We start from the raw sequence: 24,389 nt of genomic DNA, 5'->3' as shown, positions 1-24,389 counted from the left end.
ATATTCAGATGCTCATGACCCTTTACTTAAATACGAATTTAAGGAAATCTCTTATTGAGTGCGTGTTGTCATAGTGTCAGATGAATTAAAGGACAATTCCTCAGCCCCAGCAAGATGCTGGCCTGATTCTTGGAGATAAAACAAACCCATCCCAAGTGCAGAGCAGCCTACTTCCCAACTCACTCCCCTGCTGCCTCCCAAAGAGCAGCTGCCACTGTTTAATCCCTCCTCCACCCAAGAACTGCTGGCACTAGGCACCCCTGCTTGTAGCCAGCCACTACCAGGAGTGGAACACTAATGTTACCCCTGAGGGAAGTGTCAGGTGGGGAGCCTGGTGAAGGAATTATTTGGGTACACGTCCTTTTCTCATGTCTGATCTGACTCTTAGCAAAGAAAAACTCAAATTGGTTTTCAAAAATCCTAGCAAACCATGGCTGGTGTGGCTCAATGGATTGAGCACTGGCCTGTTAAACCAAAGGGTCACAGCTTTGATTCCCAGTCAGGGCACATGCCTGGGTTGCGGGCTAGGACCCCAGTGAGGGGGGGCATGTGAGAAGCAACCACACATTGATGTTTCTCTCCCTTTCCCCCCCTCCCTTCCCCTCTCTAAAAATAAATAAAATCTTAAAACAAAATCCTAGCAAGTTCACAGAGGGGGCTAATCATTCAGCACCGATTTATAACCTAACTTGGAGTAATTTATAGATTATTCTCTTCCACTGCTGCACTGTAAAACAGCATGTAATAGGGGCTGCTAGGGCTTATGCGATGAATTAGCCAGTTGTCACGCTCAACATCGCCTACATGTCAGGGGTACATGCAATCCCACATCAGGACCCTAACTGGGTTTGTCAAACTGGGACAAATGAAGGACAAGAGGGAAGGAATTGCTGGGCCCTTATATTTACTTATCTCATAGAGGGGATGAAAAAATACACAATTAAGCCTGTTAAATAAAAGAGGCTACTTAGGAAAAGGATAAAAATCCTGCCCTTGTTCAGGGACGAGTAACTGAGGCTTTACAAAAGTACGCAAACACTGACTCTGAGTCTGCTGAGGGCCAAGCACTTCTGGGGATGTATTCTACCCAACAGGCAACCCCAGACTTCAGGAGAAAGTGACAAAAGCTAGTCTTGGGAATTGACCGAATCTTGGGAACTGAGCAACTAGTAAAGACTAGCTTTCGGTGCTTTTAACAATCAAGATAGGGCAGGGGAAGAGCAAAACCCATGCAATGGAAACTTGTTAGCCACATCTTTAAGTCTATGCCACCTCAGGGTCACCCAGCCCCTGGACTAGGATGCACAACAAAGGGGCAGTGCTATTCCAGAGGACAAGAACGGCACTGGAAAAGGGAGTATCCACAGCAAAATCGGCCTCAAATACCTGCAGGATCATGTTAGAGGAAAGGATATTGGAAAAGTGAGTGCCCTAGGATCTGAAGGAAGCGGGTGCCTCCAAACCAATGATAGTAATTGACAGGGCCTGAGGCCTCCCACCGCCCCCACTGACCCCCTAATTATCACACCAGAGGAGCCTCTGGTGATCCTTGACATCAAAAGTAAGCCGATTACATTTTATTGGACATGGGGACTATTTGCTCTACTCTGACCCCCACTCCAGGACCTCTTTCTTCCAAAACCTGTTAAATCACTGGAGTAAGTAGGCATCCTCAATGCTACCATTTTACTCTACTCCTCAGTTGCAGCCTTGGAAATCTTTTAACCCTGCAGAAGTAGCAGTCCAAAAAAACCCCCCCAAAAAACAGTGTAGGTCACGTGTATTTGAGAGATACATTCATTATTAGCATGTGCTGAAAAAAAAAACAGAAAAAAATGCAAATAAAAAACTGCAAATTTGCATTATTATGTTTAAAAATATTTATTTTTAGTTACAATCTAGAAATTATTAAACAAAGAAATATGAAAACAAAGAATAAAATACAACCTTTTCTTTTCAAATAATGGAAACGTGGATATCGATATAAAATACAACAAAAATCTCTCTAATCCAGGTAACATTTCATCTATTGTTACATCATGTCCCAGAGTAACATAATGTACAGTTTTGTATAAATGCTGAGAAAATGTCTCTTACAGCCACTAATTTGCCCACTTTCAGGTGTTCTAAGTGGGTAAGTTTGTCATCAAACCTGATATAACTGAATAAATCTAAGTCTCCGTAAATATATCGTAAGTCTAAAAAGTTCAATCCCATTACCACCTGTAGTCCCCGCAAGTTTAGCAGATTGCTGCAATGTAAATGAGCGAGATGAGGCCTAAAAAGGCTTTGATTCAGTTTCGTCTATTTGTTTACACCTCTTTCTCATGAAAATTGGCACAAGTTACACTTAATGTATTTATCTGTATATAATAGCATTAGATCTAAAATATTTGAGGTAAAGCAGTTCCAAGTTTCAAGTTCTGCCTTGGCATTTTTTGTGTTTGGTCAAACTAACGGAAGTCGACACAAAAATATTCTGCAACTGTTTTCTAATTTGAGTCTTACTGGATTTTTCTTCCATTTGATTCTTTATCCTTTCCAGCCTGTCCCCCACAAAAACACAAAAACTCTTCATTCATGTCTAATTCACCTTTACTAGAACTATCTTGCTCAGTATGTGAATCTTCTGAATGAACTTCCATATAATCTGCATCTTCTAAATCACTCTCATTTTCACATTCGACTCTGTCATTCTCATCATCGGACTCAAGTAGCATTGGCTGAAGTTCTTCAACATATCTTGGATTATTGAATCGATATGTTTTTCCAGCCACTTTCAATGGCAAATGAAAAAAAAAAAACCCCACAATGCTGACTTTGAAATTCAGGAAAAGAAAAAATATCCAATACAAAAATATCGACACTGATTTTGGAGTTCGGAGTTCGAAATTGTATTTCTTAGATACGATTTACTATCGAATATCATACACCCTTACAAAACACGTACTATAACTAAACTGTCGACTTAAACGTTATGGCTTAACAATAGTTATGAACAACCGCACAGCTAGTCATGACCTTGTACCTATGCGCCTGATATATGTAACAGTATTTAAGAGTTTGTACCTCTCAGGTGAGCTGTGACCTTAGATGGGTTAATTATGCCTTTCTCATAGTTCAGAGGCACTCCATTCCCATATTAGAAAGGGACATCTTATCTAGCCAGAAACTATCATAACCCCCAGATTCACCTCTACCCTTCTCTTTTATCACCAGTGTGACAGCAAGACACCTACCCTGGGGAAAACTGGCAAGTTAATTTCACTCAGAGGCTCCCTAAAGCCGGATTTAAATATTTGCTAATATTTACAGACACTTCCACCAGATGAGTTAAAACCTCTCCTACCAGAACATAAAAGGCTACTGAAGTAGCCAAGTACTTACGAAAAGAAATCTTACCTAGGTTTGGACTTTTATCAACTCTTCAAGCCAAGTAGAGGAAAACATTTAAAAAAAAAAAAAAAATCTATGACCAGGCAACCTGACCCCATAATCTTGGAAAGGGGAACCCTACTGCCAGTTCAATCTGGAATACTGTAAAGTCTGCTTTCTCCTCCATTACTTGGTTTTCACCCCTCCTTATTCCCTTAACAGTTATAGTTCTCCTCATCTTTGGACCATGTTTGTGTAACCTTCTCGTCAAATTTGTCACTACTAGGATACAACAATTCTGTATCAGGATGTTGGCAGCTTCAGGGATTCTGCCCCATGTCCACTTTGGAAACATCAGCCAACAGCCTCTCTGTTCCAGTCTCAAATCCATTCCCTTGTCTACCTTAGAGCAGGCAGGGAGAGACTTCCATACCCTTCGCAGGAAGGGACCATGACCCTTGTTAGCTTAAAGCAATTATTGAAGATGAACCATCCACCCTCATCAACAGTAAGAGCACTGGAGAATGAATGGCTTATACCTGTCCTCCCTAACCAAAGATACGTAGCTTAAATCTCCCTGGTCTGGGAAATAGAGACCAGAGATGCAATTATGTGCCAGCTAATCCCAAGGGCAGGTGAAGTCTGGGGAACAAATAACATAACTCATTAAAAGCCAGACAGACCCAAGATAAAAGTAAACATAATGAACCAAAGAATATTTCCCTACATGCTCATTTTGACACATCAGCATATTTTTCAAAAATGCACTTGGAAAACTAGTGCATATTTACTAAAATATTTCTGGAACCTTTCCCTAAAATTCTCACAGAAAGCCCTAAAATCCCACATGGTACGATGATGTTGGGAGACCTCCACAAGACGGACCACAGTAGCCTGCCTCCTCCTGGTAGTAGGGGCCTACACTGGGTTTGGGTAGTTACTGGCTGACCCAGAAGCCCTGGCGGTCACTGAGCCTTAGCAATACTCAGGGTTGTATATCTGCCGGTTCAGGGTAAAGACCTGCATTTCCACCTGCTTCTGAGAGTCATACTTGGACAGGAGCTTGTTTTTGACCTCGGCAGCCAGGAAGGAAGCGACATCTGAGCCACAGGCCTCTGCACCTAGGGAGGCGGAGTCGTAGGAGTCAGAGTAGGCAGAGTCATGGGCCTCGGAGTCACAGGCATTGGCTGACTCGGAGTCAGCAGTAAGGAAAGTGTCCACGGTGGCAGTGCCCGAGGGGTGGGGGTTCTCAGTGGGGTTGGCGGAGGTTTCACCAGGGACGGCGTCATGGATATCTGCTGTGGCGGTGGCTGTGTCGGTATTGCCATGGATGGCAACGGAGTGCAGGTCATCATCTTCTGGATCAGTGCTGGGGGCGGGAACATATGGGGGTTGGATGGCCTGGCTGGTGCGATGGCAGGGCCTGGGCTGAGATTTGCTGCTTCTATAACAAGAAAAAATAAGTTTGCTTCTTGTCCCGAAAAGGAATTATTTTTCAAGGTTGCTCACTGAGAACACAACCTTGATAAATGATCCAAGTTAAGAGAATTCAGGACATTGCATTTTTGGCATACTTACCAACAATATGCAGGACAGAGCTGGGACTAGTGCAGGCATGTGAAGCATTAGGATGCAAAATTTAAGGAGGCATTTACTCTCTGTGTCATGCAAGAACAGGGGCAGCATTTTTACAAACCTGAGACTTAGTGCCCCCCTATATTTTGCCTCAGGTGCTTTACTTTACCCTCGTTCTGGTATTAGCGCCTGGATCCCCAGGATACAGACTGTTTCTCAAAGCACAGGTATCTAAGGGCAGGGATGACCTTTCATAAGGTCATAGCAGTCTAAGGAAAATTTTCATCTTTAGAACAAGAACAGGAGACATACTTTCAGCTACAATGAAGTAATTGGCACTAGATGTGCCCTTCTGGAATAAACAATAATAAAATCAGTCAAAATATATTAAAAAAATGTTTAGTCATAAAATAATAGCCTGCACAGGGTTGTGATCCTGCAGCAAAGAGAAGCAATACAATTTTCCAACCATCTGCATTGAGACTACTTCTGGCTTGCATAGCAGAGAGGAGAACCCCATGGGCAGAGCTGCGTTATTACCATGAGGGGACAGTGATCAGAGGTCAGGGAGGTTGAACTCTGATCTCCTCTCTCCAGAATACCAGGGAAAAGGAAGCTAGGCAAAGAGAGCTCCAGAAATCAACGTAGGGATTTTCTTGAACTGGTTGCTGAATAGTATGCTGCTATACATGAGGTCAGGTAAAGTACTAGTGGGAGCTATAAGCTGGACAGTTCTTGGAGCTCACACAGAGCTGAAAGACATTAGAGTTCCAACTAGTGAGAGTGGAGACAACTTGTTTTTTAAATAGAGAGCCCAAACAGATTGTGACAATAATAGGACTAAATGAGTTTTAACAGTAAAGGCGACTCTTGACTAGCTCTATACTCAGTGGAAATAGCCTTAAAAAAAAAAGAAAAAGTAAAACAAAACAAAGCAACAAAAAACAGTAGTCTTCGTTGGCAAACAAAAGCCAAGAGAGTTTGTACCAGCAGATGCACTCAAGAGGAAATGTTAAAAGTTTCTTCATGTACAAGGGCAATGACACCAGATAGAAATGTGGATCTGCACAAAGGAATGAAGAGTACTGGAAATGGCATTGTGGGTACATTCTAAAAAGCTATTTATTTTTTATTTTTAAATGTCTTTAAAAGATAATTGGCTGTTTAAAAGAAAGATAATGACTATATATCAATGATATATAGAAGTAAATACATGACAAAAATAGCACACAAAATGGGAATTAAAGCATCTCATTGTAACATTCTTATGTTAGGGATAAGTATTATGTTGGTTGGGTCAAGGTAGAATGGGACAAGTTAGAGATGCATATTGTAAACCCCAGAGCAACCACTAAAGAAAGGAAACAGAAAGGTGTAATTAGTAGGTCAATGTTAAAGGTAAAATAATAAAAATACCTAATTGAGCCAAAAGAGGGCAGGCAAAAAAGAAAACAAGGAACAAATAGCTAATTCTCAATAAGTAGCACAATGATAAATTTAAAACCTAATCATATCAGTGGCCTAAATGTGTGGTGTCCAATATAGTAGCTACAGCCACACATGACTTTGAGTATCAGAAATACGGTTAGTACAATTGAGAAACTAAATTTAAAAATTTTATTTTTAATTAATTTTAATCAAAAAGTGGATACTCCATTTATTGGAAATATTTCACGTATGCTTAAAACAACTTGGTTATGTGAATTTACTTTTTCAACTATACATTTTATGAAATGTAAATATAAGTCAGCCCTGGCTGGTGTGGCTCAGTGGATTGAGCGCGGGCCTGTGAACCAAAGGGTTGTGGGTTGGTTCCCACTCAGGCCACATGCCTGGGTTGCTGGTCAGACCCGCAGTGAGAGGCGCTCGAGGCAACCACACGTTGATGTTTCTCTCCCTCTCTTTCTCCCTCCCTTCCCCTCTCTAAAATAAGTAAATAAATAAAAAACATATAAATACAAGTCAATTATTTCTGAAAAGTATTTAGTGTCTAAATTGAGATGTGAAGGATAAATGCATACTGGATTCTGAAAATTTGATATAAAAGACAGAAATCCTCTAGCTGGAGTGGCTCAGTGGACTGAGTGCTGGCTTGTGAACCAACCAAAGTGTCACCAGTTTGATTCCTGGTCAGGGCACAAGCCTGAGTTGTAGACCAGGTCCCCAATGCGGGGCACACAAGAGGCAACTGCACATTGACGTTTCTTTCTCCCTCCCTTCCCCTCTCTCTAAAAATAAGTAAATCTTAAAAAAAAAAAAAAAATAGATAAACATAAAATTCCTAAACGTGAACATTTTGTTTTTGTAACAGAAAACAAAATAAATAGAGCACAAGGACAGAACAAGGAGAAACAGACAAATGCACAATTATGCTTTAAAATTCCAACACTCCTTTTCTTAGTAATTGCTGAAAGAAGTAGAAAGAAAAATCAGAGAGGATCTAGAAGGCTTCAATAAGACAATCAACCAATTTGACCTAATGGATGGTACAGAACGTTCTACCCAACAATATAATATAATTTTTAAAAAATTTATTTATTCATTTGGTGAAGGGGGGGGTAGAGGGAGGGAGACATGTTAATTTGTTATTCCACTTAGTTGTACATTCATTGGTTGCTTCTTGTATGTGCCCTGAGCAGGGATTGAACCAGCAACCTTGGCATATCACGATGATTCTTTAACCAACTGAGCTACCTGGCATGGCAAAAATTCTTTGTAAGTACGAACAATACATTTACTAAGATAGATGATATGCTGGGCGAAAAAACAAGTCCAATAGACTTAAAAGGAATAAAAGAATAGAAAATCTGGGGCTTTTTAAAACTGCAATGGAATTAAATTAGAAGTACCTTGAATATTTCAAACTATCTAGATATTAAACAACACATTTATCAATAACCCATGGGTCAAAGATGGAATAACAAGGAAAATTAGAAAATATTTGAACTGAATAAAAGGGTACATTAAAATTTATTAAATATAGCTAAAGCAGTATGTAGAAGAAATTTTATTTTTACATGTTACTCACTTTATTTTGAATTGGATTCAAAGATTTGTAGGTGAGACTAAAAAGTACAAATGTATATTTTATTCACTTTTGTTTGAAGTGAGTTTGAAGATATTTTAATGATTAAAAATTTTTTTTAATTTATTGATTTGAGAGTGGAGAGAGAGAGAGAAAAGAGAGTGACAGAGAGAGAGACACTGATTTGTTGTTCCACTTATTTATGCATTCATTGGTTGGTTCTTGTATACAACCTCATCAGGGATCAAACATGCAACCTTGGTGTATTGGGACAATATTCTAACCAACTGAGCTACCTGGCCAGGGCTTAATGACATATTTTTAAATGACAGTTGTAGGTAATGGAGAAGAAAACTGGTCAGCCACTGTGGAATAATCTAATTTGTTCACAAACTTATCTAATATGGAAGCCCCTGATAACCCCAATGTTAAAAGTATTTTTTTATCATTCAATATTATGTTTCAGGTGTATAGCATAGTGAGTGGTTAGACATTTAAATAACTTACAAAGTGATCACCCTGATAAACCTAGTATCCATCTGACACCATACATAATTGTTATATTATTGACTATATTCCCTATGCTGTACGTTACATTCCTGTGACTATTTTGTAACTTCCAATTTGTACTTTTTAATCCCTTTGTCTTTTTCACTCATCCCTCTAAACTGCTTCCCATCTGGTAACCATCAGTTTGTTTTCTTTATCTATGGGTTTGTTTCTGTTTTACTCATTTGGTTATTTTGTTCTTTAGATTTCCCATGTAAGTGAAATCATATGGTACTTGTCTTTCTCTGTCTGACTTAATCTCACTCAGTATAATACCCTTCTAAAGAGAAATTTAGAGTATTAAATGTTTAAATGCTTGTATTAAGAAAGAAGAAAAGTCAAAAATCAACCACTTAAGAAGCCTCTACCTCAAGAACTGGCAAAAGAGCAAATTAAACACAAAGGAGGAAGGATATAATTTAAATTAAGAGCAAAAGTCAATGATAGATGATTAGTAAACAAAAAATTCAGTGACATCAAGATAGTTCTTTGAAAGGATTAATAAAATTGATAAGGCCCTCGGTGGCCTGGCTCAGTGGATTGAGCACTGGCCTGGAAACCAAAGTGTCTCAGGTTTGATTCCCAGTCAGGGCACAGGCCTGGGTTCCAGGCCAGGTCCCCAATTTGGGGCATAGGAGAGGCAACCACACATTGATGTTTCTATATCTCTCTTTCTCCCTCCCTTCTCCTCTCTCTAAAAAACTAAACTAAAATTAATAAAATCTTTAGAACAAAAATAAAACTGATAAATCTAGGTAGGCTGGTAAGGACAAAAAATAAACCGTACAAAATTCCAGTAGTAGGAGTGAGAAGACATTACTACAGATGCTTCAGACATTAAAAGAGAAATAACAAAAATGTTTTAAGCAACTCTATGCCAAATTAAGAAGCTCAAAATACAGTTTATTGAATCAATTAAGATATAGAAAGAGGCAAAGGGCAAGAGATGATTTAGATTAACACAATTAAGACAGTCTGCAAGCACACTACGTAAACCCGGCACTAAGCAGAGTTCATATGTCCTATTTTTCTCTGCCTCATCAGTCCTCTCTGCTGACTGTGTGGTTGTAAAGACTAAAGTGATCTTGAGCCAGGAGGCTTAGCAATGTGTTACCTGGGCCAACATACATATTTGCAGGGCAAGCATATCCAGCATGACTGTAGCTCTTTGTTGACCTAATGAGAAGTTATAAATTTTTACCCTTATTTCTTGGGCAAAGATGTAAGATGCCAAAATGTGTATTACCCTTGAGTGGTCAATTTAAGACCTCCTAAATGAGTGCTTCTTATGCCTCATGCATTTTGAGTGTATCATGAATATTTGGTCTTTCTATCACTTTGCCATCCTTTTCTACCTTCTTCCTCCTTCTCCCACAACATTAGAAATGATAACAATAACAATAATACTAGCCTATCACTGACTATCTTTGTTTAGTGCAAGGCAAGGATTCTTTATGTAAATTATTTCTTTTAATCCACATAGTAGTTGTATAAATAAAGCATTATTTTCCATATTTTATGGTTGAAGTATTTGAGTTTCATTGATGTGACTTTCTCTGAGCAGACCAGACCCTTCGTTGATTCTGATCTTGTTCCCAAGCAGAAATGTGAGGACAGATATCTCTGAGAAGGGATATTTGTATATTGAAAAAAAGAATACTTTTACCTGTTTTTGCACCAGTTTCTGAGCTTGTTTCTCATTTTATAAGATAGAATGGATATCAGCAATATCGGCAGTGCTGTCGCAGGTAAAACTGGTAAGATGACAGTCTTCCCGTGCTCAGTATGGTCCAGTGTGGGCGTAGCATCTGAAATACAGATGTGTCCCAATCAGTTTCCTTGAAGAGAGGTATTCCCACATTCGTGATTCTTGCTCAGTGAGCCCCCAATCTTATTCCATCTAAGAGTAATGCATTGTGGATCCTCACTCCATCTCCATTTCCCTTTCAAATTATGGTTAATTAGTAAGTTCAAGCGTCCATTCAAATATCATCTTACTTAGTTTACTTGCTCAGAAAATAAATTTAAGCAAATAAATTTATTTCTGCCATGGAAGAATGGCAATGTAACAGAATTGAGAGAACTGACAAGAGTAGGTCAGCAAGTCAACTGTGGAGTTCACAGAGGGCTGAGGGTGGTGACCTGGGACAGCATGAAAAAAACAAGGGGCTCAGAGGTCTGTATGAAGCTGAAAAGCCTGTATAAAAAGAGATAAAGTAGAAAGTTGGAAGAATTGGAAGCTGTGCTCAAAAAATGAGATATTGGGGTTTAATGTTTTAGAACATAAACATTTTCACTTTTGGATCAGGGCCAAGGTCTGACAACCACAGTGAACTGGGGCTCTGCACTCTCCCTGCTCCTGGAATGCTTGATGCCTTTCCCTCCACCATTCTTACTGGCCCACTTCCATTCACTCTTCAGTCATCAGGTGCAATATTACTTCAAAGAAGGCTTTGTTGAGAAAAAGTGCCTAAAATAACAGAAACAAGGCAAAAACAAACGCATGTCTTCAATGTCATGCTAAAACACTATCTGATAAATTGGTCAAGGGATCATCTGCCCTGGGGAATAAAATTTTATCATGGTTTTATTGACCTATAGAACATTAACTTAGCAGTCTTCCTTTAGGATTGAGTCTTTTCACTGATTTTGAACCAGCTTTGTTATCTACTCTTTCTCTCCCTTTTGAATTCCTTAAAATTATGGCCCCTGATTTCTATATATTCTTATGAGTTATATTTTTAACATACTGAAAATTGCACTTTGATTTCTTCTCTTTCCCTTTCCATAATTTATCTCCTTAGTGTTTTCACTGCATCCTGGGCTTGCTCCATACATTTTATTATAACTGAGTTTACTTCATTCAAAAAATATGTATTGAATTCCTCTTCTGTGACACATGAGGCAGACATGGTCTAGCACAGCTTCTTCCACCTACTAGAGTGTAAGTTTCTTAAGTTTAGACTGTCTTACAAATGTCCTCTATTTTGTCACTCTCACTATGAATCTCTACCACCTTTTATGCAGCCCAGCAGTAATATGTGCAGTAATAGGGTGAGACGTAATGGTCATCTCCCTTTCTCCTATGATTTCTTTATATTTCTTGGGAAAACTGGATCAGAGGAAGAAGCCCATCCCAGAAAAAACTCACCCCTGTAGGGAGTCAAGAGGATAATTGTGGTTTATTACCTTCTCCTTTCTGCTTATTCACTGCTTCATTGGTGGAGTTGACATTTTGGGACATACAGAAATACTGCCCACTCTCATTGTAGAATATCAGAATCACGCTTCCGTTGCACATCAGAGGCTCTTTTATTGCTGGCTGAGCAGTATACTCCATGGCTTTTTCAGGGCTGCCCTTCCCATCCTTGCACAGGGGGACCACCTGGGAGCCTGGGGATTGGGAACACATTCTTCTAATACTTTCAACATCTTGATGATGCCACGATGAGCAGAACGGGTTATTTTTCGCATCTAGAATGGCCTCCTTGGGTTTGCAGGGCCCCTGGTCTTGCAATGCTCCTGAAAAGAGAACAGAGATGAGTCAGGGTGGGCTAGGGGTAGGATTTGGGCAGATGAAGGCAGGTGGGGGGGGGGGGGGGGAGTTGATTACAGACAGGACTGGCTATTTCCATCCTAACAAAGTCCTGGAAAAAGGTCTGAAAATAGTTGCTGGATCTTGGGGAGAGAGGGTTTCTTTTCTTACACACACAGAAAACTAAGAGAAAGGTGGAGATATTGGATGTAGGAGATGTAGGCCTGGCTAAAGTGAGGCAAAAAAAGGACTTCGAGGACAAATTTTGAGGATGCTCTCAATTTTGGTGTACAAGCACAGGGTTGGCAACATCCTGAGAGCAAGTACCTCTTTCAAATTTGGGCCCTTGGCTCCTCATTTAACTCATCTATAGGGAGGGACCTGTGTACTGTGACTGCAGGTATAGATCTGATAACTTCTCAGATCACGTTCTGTCCCCGTACTTAGGAGGAACAGGAACTCAGATGGCTCTGGAGTAGACAGTTGAATAACTCTGTGGAGAAAGATCTGAAGCAGCGCAGTTGTAAAGATGTTTGAGAATCATTAATACTGTTTGACATGAACATGGGGTATGAAATGGGGACATACGCACTAATTATTGCCAATTTTACTTTACATTATCTTGGGGCTCTAAGAATTTATGCTTCTTTATTACCATCAGGGCTTTTTACTTTCTCTAATCTTTGTTCCACCACACGCAAGTTTCCACTCAGGTGCACACAAATGCACCAGCAGTCTGGATCAGGAGATATAAGTAAAAATTTTTTTTTTTTTTTTTTTTTTTACATCAATGTGTGGTTGCCTCTCACATTCCCCATGCTGGGGACCTGGCCTGCAACCCAGGCATGTGCCCTGACTGGGAATTGAACTGGTGACCCTTTGGATTGCAGGCTGGCACTCAATCCACTAAGCCTCACCAGCCAGGGCAAAATATACACTTTAAAGAAAAACTTATACACTTACTGGTTATAGTAAGCAGAATAAAGTTAGCTTCTTTATTTTTCCCAAGATCTCACAGCATTTGCATTTTAGTTAAGTTTTCCTTTCAATTTCCCCCCTTTTTCTTTTTCCTTCCCTCTTACGTATCAGAAAATCAGACTCACTACTGTAGAGGATTACTACCTGAAGCCAATATGGGCATCTGAAGGCAGAGGCAGATTAAGATGAGGCTCCTGGAATACATAGTCGAGACTCGCTGTCTTCTCAGGTGACTGAAGCAGGGTGACCCCAAGGCTTTGTGCTGATGACACATTGGAAAAGGAGGAAAACATTGCAATGATGAGAGAGATAAAAAGAGAACTCTGAGACTTAAGTCAAAGTGCAGAGAAAGAAATGAATGCAGGAATCTCACTCCTGGGCATCGAAGGGGCACATCCTATCTATGGGACTAAGGTGAGTGGCAGAATAAGATTCTTGCTTCCTTTTCTACATGTTTTCGTACCATTAATTTTCAGGCCTACTCAGGGTACTCATGAGTGCAGCTACCTTCTATATAATGATGACTCAATCCCAAACATCCATTTTCTGTATATATTGTCTGGTGATCCAGTGGCTGAACCCTGCTTCTCGAAGGACCAGGAGCTTACAGGTCCCTCTGTCTTGGACCAATAGAAGAAGCAGGTGGCTTTTATCATTTCATGCCTCATTCCCTTTCCCCCCCGTCAGCACTCCGGCACCACCTAGGCTGGCCTTTTCCTGTGTGACGGAGTGACTTGGTGGCTGGGCAGGTAGCTCAAGGGGGTGCTGGAAGGCTGTGCTCCCAAAGGCTGTAGCATGTCTATGTGGTTGGCTTTAGGCACGCTTGCTTTCCGAAGACATTTCCATCGCTGCACAAAGAGAACACGAGAATGCCCATCTTCCGTGGGACTTGAAATTCCTGGAGAATTTTCACACTGCCTTTGTGAAAAGCTGGCAATAATTTCTTTAAATTCCATATTAGTTTTCCTTTTTGTTGAATTTCAGATGAATATCCAGAACCAGGAACAGCTTTAGAGATAAAAGTTTGGCTGCCATTTCCCTGGTGAAGGCTTTACTGCCAAGGGCATTCTGGACAAAAAAAAATTAATGAACTTTCTTCTTCCAATGATAAGGATGCATTCCTTGTAATGGACCTGGGAGATATTCTAAAGAAACATCTGAAGTGGTTAAAAGCTCTTCTTCGGGTCACCCTCTTTTATGCAGTGACCCAAATGCAATGACTGCAGAGTCAAAGTGAAGACCTTGTGGCCATTGGGACCAGATGTGACTGTGCCAGCAAGACTGAAATACAATTGGTTCAGAGTCTTAAGAGTATCTCCAGGGAGGTACTCTAACGCAAATCCTTGTAAACAAGAGTCTCGGATTAAATATGCTGCCAATAATGGAGTCCAGATAATGACTTTTGATAGTAAAGTCGAGTCGATGAAAGTTGCCAGGGTACATCCAAAGGCAAAGTTGGTTTTGCGGATCACCACAGATGATTCCAAAGCAGTCTGTCGTCTCAGTGTTAAATTTGGTGCCACTCTCAAAACCAGCAGGCTTCTTCTGGAAATGGCAAAAGAGCTAAATATTGATGTCATCGGTGTCAGCTTCCACCTGGGAAGTGTATATACTGATCCCGAGACCTTCGTGCATGCCATTTCTGAAGCCGTGTCTTTGACATGGGAGCTGAGGGTGGTTTCAACATGTATCTGCTTGATATTGGTAGTGGCTTTCCTGGATCTGAGGATATAAAGCGTAAGTTTGAAGAGGTCACCAATGTCAGCAAACCAGCCCTGGATAAGTATCTTCCATCCAACTCAGAACTGACACTCACAGTGGAGCCAGGCAGATACTATGTTGCATCAGGTTTCACACTTGCAGTTAATATCACTATCAAAAAACTCATATTAAAGAAACAAATAGGCTCTGATGAAGACAAGTGAAAAAACCTTTCTGTATGATGTGAATGATGGAGTACATGGATCATTTAATTGCATACTCTATGATCATGCACCTGTGAAGCCCCTTCTGCAGAAGAGGCCCAAACAAGATGAGAAGTATATTCATCCAGCATATGGGGACCAACATGTGATGGCCTCGATTGCATAGTAGAGCACTGTGGCTTGCCTGAACGTGTGAGGGGGATGGGATGGCTCTTTGAAAACATGGGTTCCTATACCAGAGCTGCTGCTTCTACTTTCAATGGATTCCAGCGTACTGATCATCTGTTATGTGGTGTCAGGGCTGAAAGGTATCTGATGCAGGAAGTCCAGAACCAAGGCTTTCCACCTGAGGTGGAAGAGCAGGACGTCAGTACTCTGCTAGTATCCTGTGCCTGGGAGAGTGGGATGGAGAGCCACCCAGCAGCCTGTGCTTCAACTCCTAGTAATAAGCAGATGCCACTCTTGTAGCTGTTATTGTGAGGATAGCTTGAATTAAGGGATTGGAGGGGATCACTTAACTTCATTATTGCTGGCTTTGAACTGTCTTTGTAAGCAGGGTTGGCACAGATGGAACAACATGAAAGACTAGGGGATTGGGTCACACTTATCTGTGTTTCTATGGAAACTGTTTTCATATTTGTTTTATATAGATTTTTACTCAATTTTCAAATGCTACTGAAGAGCGACCCTGAGCCACCAAGCAGGATTTGTAGCTTGTAGATTGGCAGAACAGGCCAGAAGTTTAGTGTTGTGACCCATTTTAAAAATAAAGTACCTTGAAAATTAAAAAACAAAACAAAAAACAAAAACAAAAACAAAACCCCAAACCCCAATTGATCTCACCTATAGGTGGAACATAATCAACAAAACAAGCAAGCAAGCAAAATATAGCCAGAGACATTGAAATAAACTGACAGTAACCAGAGGAGAGGGATGAGAAGGATAATGGGGGAAAATAGGAGAAGGGTCCTCAGTGAACATGTATAAAGGACCCATGGACAAGGCCATTGAGGGTGGGAGGTGGGGGTGGGTGGGACAGGAGAAAAAGTGGTGGTGGGAAAATGGAGAGAACTGTACTTGAACAAGAATTTTAAAAACAATCCAACTGAATCTTTCTTATCCGAAGTTTCAAAGTAAGGAATGTTACCTTTCAGACTGTGCATGCAATGTTAAGATAATCATTTTGTAGTTAGTTTGCCCATAACAATTGCCAACTGAAAAAACATACCTGATGTGAGGACAGAGTTTGGGTGCTGCTGCTTTGAGCTCCACCAGGACTCCCCACCTGGCCTCCTTGTTCCTCCAATCCACTCCATGTACGCCTACGTTTGGGCTCCTTGAGCACCTGCATTTTGAACTCTTACCGTCGCTCTATGGGATCCTTTTCCTGAAAGGCAGAGGCATCTAGTGCAATTGGCTGAAGAGTAAATCTAGGTAGTCGATCGGAGTCTATATTCGCTGTTACCAAAGAGTATTGTCAGAACTTGCTGTTCCCATTTGATGCTCATCTTGCAAAGCCATTTGAAGGACCAAAGTGGCAGGAAAACAAGTGTAAGACGTGTTTAAGGATGGAACATAAAGTCCTACTGGTATCTGTACTAGAACATTAAAGCTTCAAATAAGTGGAGGCCCTTTTCCAAATCTCTTGAAAGTGTAGGAAATGACAGATTAGGGACAAAATTTTATGGCAACTATTTCATTTAGACAAGAGAAACTTAGCTGGTTTCCCCAACCCCATAGGACAGAGCCAGCTCCCCTCCAATGGCAGGGAGGGGACACTGTGGAAACAATGCAGAGACCTAAGAAACTGTTTAGGGTGCTGACAGAGAAAAGAATAAAGGATCCTAGCAAAGTGTTTGAGGCTAGTAGTACGGAGCTCTTCAAATAGCTAAATGTTGACCAAAATGTCTTTATAGAAACTCACTGCAAAATTAAAATGTTCAATACAATTTGTTCAATAGTCCCTTTGTACTTTTTCAACACCACACATGACATATTTAGGTGGAACCCAAAGGAAATGGTTTTGAAAAAAGGAAAGCAGTAATAAGACTTATCAGGTTAATGTGGTAAACTGGCGTTCTCTCAGGCAACTCTCAAGAAACAGCACACCAGCTCTGGTTTGGAAGTCTTACTCTCTAAGAGCAGGGATTTAGACTATTTTTCCAGCTGTCAATCATACTTTGCTGGATCAGACTGATATTCTTGGTAAATTCCTTTAGGGATTTAACTTGGTCCACCATGGCTACTTCCTCAGCCTACACTGAAATCACCAACTAGTGATTTCATTTTAGTCTCTCCCCTTGCCTTTTCAGTATTTGTAAGTTTCTTTTCAGAAAGTGAGAATCCTGGCTCTTGATCCTTAATGTATTTATTTTTTTGATCAGCCCCCTGTATGAAGCCAATTTCTCACCTTTGTTTCAACCCCTTCCCCTACATAAATGCCCTGCTCCATTCTCTCCAACACTGTGGTGGACAATTCATCCACATGGAGCCTCCTTACCTTGTTGGGCTCTGGCAGGTCCCACCCCATTCCTCACTGTGCTCTGGCTGACACTCATCAGAGAGCTCCCTGCCCCCATGGACTTTCACCTCCCCATGTCTGGTTGCCTCCATGGATTGGTATCCCTTCACTGCTTCGGCTCTGACCCCTTGCCGTGGGCCACCTCAGTTCACCTTCTACCCATTGTTCCACTGTATTATAGCACAGAAATTGACTTTGCTCTGATTATCCCAACACTTTAAAACTGGTTCGTTCAGGAAGGGAAAGGAAAGGAAGGAAAAAATATGGGTAAGGGGGGAAAAGTCCATCCCCTGATTTTTAAATAAAAGACATTTGTGAGAAATGGAATGGGACCTAAGTCTCACCAAACAATTTAAGAAAGAGTATGGGGTTTGAGGGTAGGGATATTCATCTTGTTAACATTACCTGAGTTCTCCTAAAGAGTCTTCTCGCACCCTGAGGTGTATGTACACTCTATTTAGAAGACCACTGATCTAGGTGTCACAGATTAAGTTATAGAATACTGGCAAACAGGCTCCTAAGCCTTTTAATTACCATAATTATTGTACCCTAACCTCTACAGTTCTACCCCCACCTTCACTCCTGTCCTCTTCCATCCCACTTTCCTGTTTAGAAGCACAGCTCTCCATCTATCCCTCCTCTGTGCAGTAGAACCTTTCACAGAACACTAACTCGGTCCTTTATGCAAACTGCCTCCTCCAGTGTTAGGACTGACTGCCATCACAGGCAGGGTCTCCAGACTTATCTTTCTCTGTGCTGTGGGGTGGGTCTCTAATAATCTGTGGTAGCTCTTTGGTCCTGCTTTCACCCTTATTGGGAATACAGGGCAATATTACAGATTTGGGTCATCAAGTCCACAAACGTGGTGATACAGTATTGACTAGAATGTGGTAGATATCCTGGGATTTTTAATTCCAATTTTTTTCCACATCGCAATACCACTAAAAAACTATGATGACCAAAATAGTCCGGGAATGGCATAAAAACAAACCCATAAATCAACAGAAGAGAATGGAGAACCGCAAACTGAACCTGCATAAATGGCGCCGAGAACCCTGGACAACCACAGACAAAATGACACAAAAAACTAACTGAAAAACCAAACAATTTTCTACACCAAACACTTCCTCTGCTGAGCCCTTGAAGGACTGGCCGCCCTGCCCCCCACCAGTCAGAAGTTCTGCTCACCTTTTCCTCCCTTGGCAGTGCCTCCGGGGGGTGCTAACATGAGGTCAAAAGAGTACAGATGTGGTCCCACAGCTTCCTGAAAGCTGCAGTGGCATTAAGATGAACCAGGTTTCTTCGTAAAAATATGGTGACTGTCCTGAAGCGGAAACAGGAACCGGTGCACTACTGAACTCGCTCCCCAGCTTGTGTTCATGAAAAGTGGTCCCACAAAAGTGCTCATTTAGCCCTGGCTGGTGTGGCTCAGTGGACTGAGTGTCGGACTGCAAACCAAAGGGTCATTGGTTCAATCCCCAGTCAGGGCACATGCCTAAGTTGTGGCCAGGTCCCCAGCAGGAATTGTGCGAGAAGCAATCGCACATTGATGTTTTTCTCTTTCCTTCTCTCTCCCTTACCCTCTCTAAAAAATAAGTAAACAAAATCTTGAAAACAAAAGCAAAAACAAAAGAAGCTCCCATTTATTAGGCCCCCCCCAAAAGTCCTCAGCAATCCTGTCCCAGAGAAGTAAACACAATAATTGTTTCTACTGAAAGTGCTCATTTAAATTGGGAAATGAGGAAGTTAGCTGCTGAAACTGGTCCAGAGGTGATGCGCACAGGAGACCAGCCTGGACAAAGTATTCACAGCACACCATCTGGCTAAACTGTACCCCTTACCCTGGGTGCCCCCTCTACTCCTCAAATACTGGCTAAAGCTGGATAGAGAACTTGCACCCAGGTCTCTCTAGAACCCTCAAGGTAGGACTAGTCTTGCCCTCACACTCTCGTGTGAAGCCACTAGCAAAACAACACTAAAAATTAACTGAAAAAACCAATCATGTTCCACACCAAGCTCTTCCTCAGCTGGACCCTCTGAAGACCAAAAATCCCTCAGCAGTCACTGCATACAGGAATTAATCCCATCACCTTTTCTTCCCTTGGTGGTACATCCAGGGCACGTGCTGAGGAAAAGCAAGTTCTCTTAAAATAGAAGCCAATAAATATCTGCAAATGGCAGCAGATGACTCATATGCTCCTCTTGCTCTGCACTCAGGTAAATGGGGAATGTAAGTAGTACGGTCCCAGATCTGGTCCAGAGGCAGTGATCACAAAAAGTGGTCCCACAGCAAGTACTCAATTTGGGCCAAAAGGACGTGTCCCCAAAAATCCAGTCCCAAAGCTGTGCTCACAAAAAGTGGCCGAATGGTAGTTCTCACTTAACTTTGGGCCATAGAAAATGTCTCTGGGGAATAGGTCCACAGGATATGCTCAGGAAAAGTGGTCCCACCAGAAACACTACCTTGAACTGGGCCAGAAGGACGTGTCCCAGAGGAAACTGATCCAGAAGAAAAATGCTCACTTGAGCCCTGGATGGTGTGTGTCAGTGGACTGAGTGCCAGTCCTTGGTTTGATTCCAAGTCAGGGCACATGTTTGGGTTGGGGGGCAGGTGCCCAGTTGTTCAGGGGGGCAGGCACGAGAGGAAACCACACACTGATGTTTTTCTCCTTTCCTGGCCCTGTCTCTAAATCTCCAGGTGGCTGAAGTTAATGGCTTACCCTAGGCATTGCCTCTGATCCTCAAACATAGGTTTGACACAGGCTGGAGACCAGGTGGAGAAATTGCCTCTAAATCTTACCTTCTTATCACTGCAAGCACCTCCACTACCTGTCACAGACTGGCTGGAACTGGATGGAGAAATTGCATTTAGGTGTCTCATCAGCCTTTTCCCCAAGCAGCCTGGCTGCACTGTCCATCACTGGCTAAGCCATATCTGAGAAGAAGAATTTGAGTCCAGGTCTCTTCTCAACCTTGACCTCAGGACACCCTCTGCTCATCACATACTTGGTGGAGCCAGGAGGAAAACAAAAAACAAAAAACAAAAAACAACACATCAGCTCCAGGTCTCTCCTCACCTGTTTTCCCAAGCACCCTCCAGGATGAAGTATTTATCTCCTGGTCTTGCCCCTTTCACCTGGCAACCCCTTTGGCTCACACAGGCTGGTCATAGCAGAGATGGAGAATTCAGCTCAAGAACTCTCCTGGCCTGATGACCTCAAGACCATCTGCTTTTCACATCCTGGCTAGAGGCAGGAGAGGAATTTGCCTCCGAGTTTCTCCTTGCCTGTATACCCTCAGCCCCTCACAAGCTGTATGAAGAGGGGATAATTCACGTTTAGTTCTTTCCTCATCCCTTACCTGAATACCCACTCTGCCCTTCACACATCTGACTGGAACCAGATGGTGACTCCCTCCCCAGGTCTCTACTAACTCCTTATTCAGGTACCGTCCTCAGCCCCTGATATGCTGACTGGAGTCTAGATGGAGAAATATTGTAGCATCCAGGTCTGTCCTAGCCCCGTTCTCCAGGCGCCCACTCTGTCTCTCACAAAATGGACTTGAGCCGGGATGGAGACTTTGCCTCCTCATTTGCCAGGCATTTCCTCTGCTCCTCAATAGCTCATTGGAGCTCCCATATACCTTTATCCCAGGCAGGATACCCTGTGCAACTCACATACTAGATAACAGATATTTGGATCTTAAGAAAAAGATACCTACAAATAAGAACTGCTGGTGGATATCTAGGATCAACTTTTTAAAAACAGCCCTGGCTGAGTGGCTCAGTTGGGTGAAACATTGACTCATATATCAGAAACTTGCAGGTTTGATTCCCAGTCAGGGCACATGCCTAGGTTGTGGGTTTGATTCCTGGTTGAGGCATATATGGGAGGCAACTAATCAATGTTTCTCACCCTCTACCCCATCCTCTTTCTCTAAAATTCAGTAACAAATCTATTCTTAGGTGAAGACTAAATTATTTTTCCTTAAAACGGAGCCTAATAGCCATTTCTACATGGGCTCCTCACACAAATAGCACTCTAGGGAGTAGTTAGCACTGATCCTCATACTTCTTTCTGCTTTGAACTGACTGCTAAAAACATCTAGAGGGAACAGAGCAAAGAAGAAATGACAAAACCAGACCAGAACTTGTGGAGAAGAGCAGAGCAGAGCACGGCTGAGCAGCCTAGCCTGAGCGGCAGTTGCCCAGGAATACCTTACCCCAGGGACTCCACAGCCATGCTGCTTCACAATTGAGAAGTAGCACTCTCGAGCTGTTCCACAGTTGTGCTACTTCATACTTCACCTGTAACCACATTGACCTTCTCAACAGTTGTGCTGTTCTGATAGCCATGCTGTATCACAATTGAGCTATTTGCATTGAATACAGTTTCCTTCTTCACTGTGCCCCAACGTGGAAACTCCTATTGGTGTTGAATTGGAGACAATGACCATTGGTTGATAGACACCAGACTTCAGAGCCAGACTGGACCTCAGACCCTGGGCACCAAACTCAAAAGTAGACAGTGGACCCTGAATGCCAGATACCAGATTTCTTACACCAGACCCTAGAGCCAGAGCTGCACACGGACCCCACACATGAACCCAGGACATAAAGGTACACCCAAAGGGACCCCAGATCCCAGGCATACAGCTGAATACAGATTTGACACCAGACCACAAGGCCTGGAGATGGAACAGAGATACATAGCCAGACTCCGGAGATGGAGCCAGATACTGGACCCCAGTTGCCAGATGCAGAAGCTGAACCAGATTCTCACAATGTAACAGACCCATGACTCAATAAAGAAAAACTCGTGACTCTCTAAGTCAAAGCAACCAGCTTCACAAATATTTTTTCACAATGTAAATGTAGAAGAGAGAAAAGTAACTCAGAGCACTTCTAAATTCTATCAAAGACTGCAGAAATAGACCAGGAAGGTGGAAAGAGTGAACAAAAATAACACTTTTTGTTAGGCAACCCCAAAACTATAGGACACTGGGGTGAGGGGGTGAATAAGGTGAATGGGTAAAAAAACTCCTGCTTGGAGCCTTCTCAGATAGGCCTTCCCAGAACAACCTAATTCAAATCGGTTCTGTTATTCCTCATTTAAGTCCATTCATAAAAGGTTTAAGTTCTATTAGGACAGGAATCTATCTTGTTAACTATTGTAATCCCAATACCTAGTGAAAGAATAAAGCCAGAGCCATTTGCCTAGCAGGCCTATGACCTTGTTAAACACACTGCTATTTTTCTCTTCTGAGTTTATGTCCTCAGGATTGGAAATTAATGGAAAGCGGGAACAGAACCTAATAACTGCTCCCCATAGCTGCAGGCAAAGGATAACAGTAGAGCAAACTGTAGCTTATGCAAAACCACTGTAAACCTCCATTGTTACAAGGCCCCCAACATACCTGGGGCCGCACAACAGCAACCCACCCCCACCCTTTTATAATCCAAATCTAACCTAATAAAAGCTCAAAGCCCCTACCCCTCGGTGCCGGTACATTATCTCCCCACCTAGCCCTTTACCTCTCTTGGGAAAGTTAAATAAAAACTTTACTCTCTGCATTTTCTTCTCTTTGTAAATCCTTTCACAGCCTGTGTTGAAGTTCTTGGCACAGAGGAGGGAAGCACTTAAAAATTATCTCCAGACTCAATAACTTGAGGTGAGGGAGGATGGTGCATTTGAGAAACTCAAAAAGACCTTCTGTTTGGATAGAACCTAGGTCTAGAGCAGGGGTGTCAAACTCATTCACTGGGGGCCACATCAATCGTGTGGTTGCCTTCAAAGGGTGGAATGTAATCTCAACTCCTTAACAGTTAAGGAGTAGTTACATTTATACAGTCCTAACATTATTTAGGCCCCTTGAAGGCATCTGCGAGGCTGATGTGGCCCCCGGTGAAAATGAGTTTGACACCCCTGGTCTAGGTGAAAGACAAAGCTGGAGAGGTGGGCAAACGCTGGACAGCAAGGGCCCTGTAAACCATGTTAGGAAGTTTAGACTTAAATCTGAGGGAAAATATTAGTGACCGAAAGATTTGAAATCCGGAGTGCTGATCAGATTTGAGCCTGGCAGTGTGGAGACCGGCTTGGAAGGCTACAAGAGTGAAAGAAGGAGAACTAGCTGGGAGGCTATTGTCATAGCTATATGGCAGTCACGTGACTGGCCAGTTGTGAGCGAGCGATAAGGGACTTAGAAATCTTTCACCTTTCTGGATTGAGCGCCACTCTGTTAATCACTTTTCCCTCCGGGCCATCAAAGCAGTTTTGAAAAGACCCGTTTTCAGCACATATTACTGTCGCGTAGCAGCTAGCTGAGAATTTATCTTTGAGCATCTCAAAGGCTGGAGTATTACCATTTCCAGTTCCCGACGCTCATCCGTAAGCAGCTCAGCAGCAGTTAATGATCAGCAAACGCTGGATGAGCGATTAACAGCACTGTCTAAAATTAAAAAGCTTGTCTTATTCACTCTCAACTGCCACTCGTGACCACCCTCTTACTGAAAGGCTAACTCCTGAAAAAAATAACAAAGATGCTCCGGGTCTCATTCATAATGACGTTAAGATGTTCCTAAGGAGTGTCCGGTCCCTCGCCCTCCCGGACAACCTCTTCCCACAGCTACTCACCGCAGAAGGACGCCAGCACACCCGCCCCGCCAAGCTCAATAACTCAGGAAGAAGTCTGCCGTGCATACGCCCAGGGCCCTCCAATCGAATCTCCCGCCTCCTCTTCCGCCGCCAAGTGACGATTGGGACGTTCTTCCTCAGAGCTAATCAGAAGAAGGCGCCGCCGTGGGTGGAGATTAACCTGGTTATCTCTGGAATCCTCGAGAACAACCATTTCCGTCTGTAGTGGCAGGTTTGGCGGAAGTTCTTTCCGACTGACGGAGTATTGTAATAG

At 42.3% G+C, this 24,389-nt stretch overlaps 2 protein-coding genes and 1 pseudogene across 2 annotated transcripts in view; 2 read left to right on the top strand and 1 right to left on the bottom strand.

Moving 5' to 3' along the window:
* Window positions 1–1,896: 1,896 nt before the first annotated feature.
* LOC128781132 (uncharacterized) lies at window positions 1,897–24,354 on the bottom strand. The gene is made up of 6 exons (XM_053925835.2): window positions 24,116–24,354; window positions 16,191–16,349; window positions 13,182–13,299; window positions 11,714–12,046; window positions 10,191–10,332; window positions 1,897–4,819 (listed from the first exon to the last, which is right to left on the bottom strand). Exons 2-6 carry the CDS (start codon window positions 16,311–16,313, stop codon window positions 4,351–4,353), a joined length of 1,185 nt encoding a protein of 394 aa, XP_053781810.1. The 5' UTR covers window positions 16,314–16,349; window positions 24,116–24,354; the 3' UTR covers window positions 1,897–4,350.
* LOC112315885 (ornithine decarboxylase pseudogene) lies at window positions 14,407–15,959 on the top strand (annotated as a pseudogene).
* PRCP (prolylcarboxypeptidase) overlaps window positions 24,331–24,389 on the top strand; it is a 78,180-nt gene continuing 78,121 nt past the window's right edge. Inside the window, exon 1 of the mRNA XM_053925832.1 lies at window positions 24,331–24,347. The gene's annotated coding sequence lies outside the window, so the exon portion shown is untranslated. The remainder of the gene's footprint in view (window positions 24,348–24,389) is intronic.

The sequence above is a fragment of the Desmodus rotundus genome, chromosome 5 (genome assembly GCF_022682495.2).
Source record: "Desmodus rotundus isolate HL8 chromosome 5, HLdesRot8A.1, whole genome shotgun sequence".
NCBI lineage: Eukaryota > Metazoa > Chordata > Mammalia > Chiroptera > Phyllostomidae > Desmodus > Desmodus rotundus.
The sequence above is the reverse complement of the archived record's forward strand: the minus strand, read 5'-3'. Positions and strand labels throughout refer to the sequence as shown.